Source organism: Penaeus monodon, chromosome 19 (assembly GCF_015228065.2).
Source record: "Penaeus monodon isolate SGIC_2016 chromosome 19, NSTDA_Pmon_1, whole genome shotgun sequence".
Classification (NCBI taxonomy): Eukaryota; Metazoa; Arthropoda; class Malacostraca; order Decapoda; family Penaeidae; genus Penaeus; species Penaeus monodon.
The window spans coordinates 47,455,234-47,456,163 of record NC_051404.1 but is presented as its reverse complement, the minus strand read 5'-3'; the positions used below and the strand labels follow the sequence as shown (position 1 = coordinate 47,456,163).

At 51.8% G+C, this 930-nt stretch overlaps 1 protein-coding gene across 1 annotated transcript in view; it reads right to left on the bottom strand.

The window, feature by feature from the left end:
- The window catches only part of LOC119585270 (cytochrome P450 315a1, mitochondrial-like), a gene marked incomplete in the record, with an annotated part of 14,558 nt that extends 13,833 nt beyond the window's left edge, over positions 1 to 725 (bottom strand). Inside the window, 1 exon segment of the mRNA XM_037933945.1 lies at positions 54 to 725. Within this exon segment, the coding sequence (XP_037789873.1) occupies positions 54 to 505 (452 nt within the window).
- Positions 726 to 930: the final 205 nt, after the last annotated feature.

The window sequence follows — 930 nt, the reverse complement described above, 5'->3', positions numbered from 1 at the left end:
GAACGGTTTGTTCAGTTTGTTGCACTCACGCAGGTAAACGTTGAAAGACTCACATGAAGAAGAGGCCCCTGGAGACCTGGCGGTCCTGATTATAAAGAGTCCAAGCTTCAGGTATGTAGTGCTGTGGATGGGGTCCCTCAGCGGCAAATACCTGCCTGACGATGGCGGGGTCGGATACAAAGAGGAGGTCTGCCCCTCCAGTCCGCTCCCGGAAGATGCTTCCCAGCTGGCGGTGTCGTTGCGTGGCATAATTGTGGAAGTTCTGCACGCCTCCCGCCGCCAGGAACTCTGGCAGAGTCCCGAGGACCGGGTATCCGAGGGGGGTCGGGACTTGCTCGTATGTCTTGAGCTTCGCGGACGGTCGAGGGGCCTGGGTCAGCGTCGAATTGATTGCAACAGGGTCAGGTTCGCCAAGTGTACTGGTGAGCGTGCCTCGCGCACGCCACGGTGCGGAATTCAGGAAACTGCTCGCCCGACGAAGGACCTTGGGCACACGTCCTGACATGGTGCAGCCGGTCTAGAAACTGTCTTATATCCGCCAGATTTGATAATTCTCCACGCAAGTGGAGCCACGCAATAACGGTTTACTTGTATACACAGTATATATATATTTTTTTTCTGGATAAAGGTTAAGCGTTACCGCTGGGACACCACACGGATGTAGACTACTCCCTAGATGTGTATGCGGAGCTATATGCTGACCTGACCCAGCGTCCGCCTACAAAACCAATCAGCACAACGATGCCACAGGTTGGTGCGCAACAGTTGTTGTACTCTCAAATATGAGCTATTCGTATCGCTATTTTACAGCAGATTAATCAGCATACAATGTAAATATCAGTGAGAATGGCAGTATAACAGGAGGATATTCCAAATCAGAATCGAAGAAGCAGAAACAATATCGTACGTCCGGCAACGCAACAAGAAGAG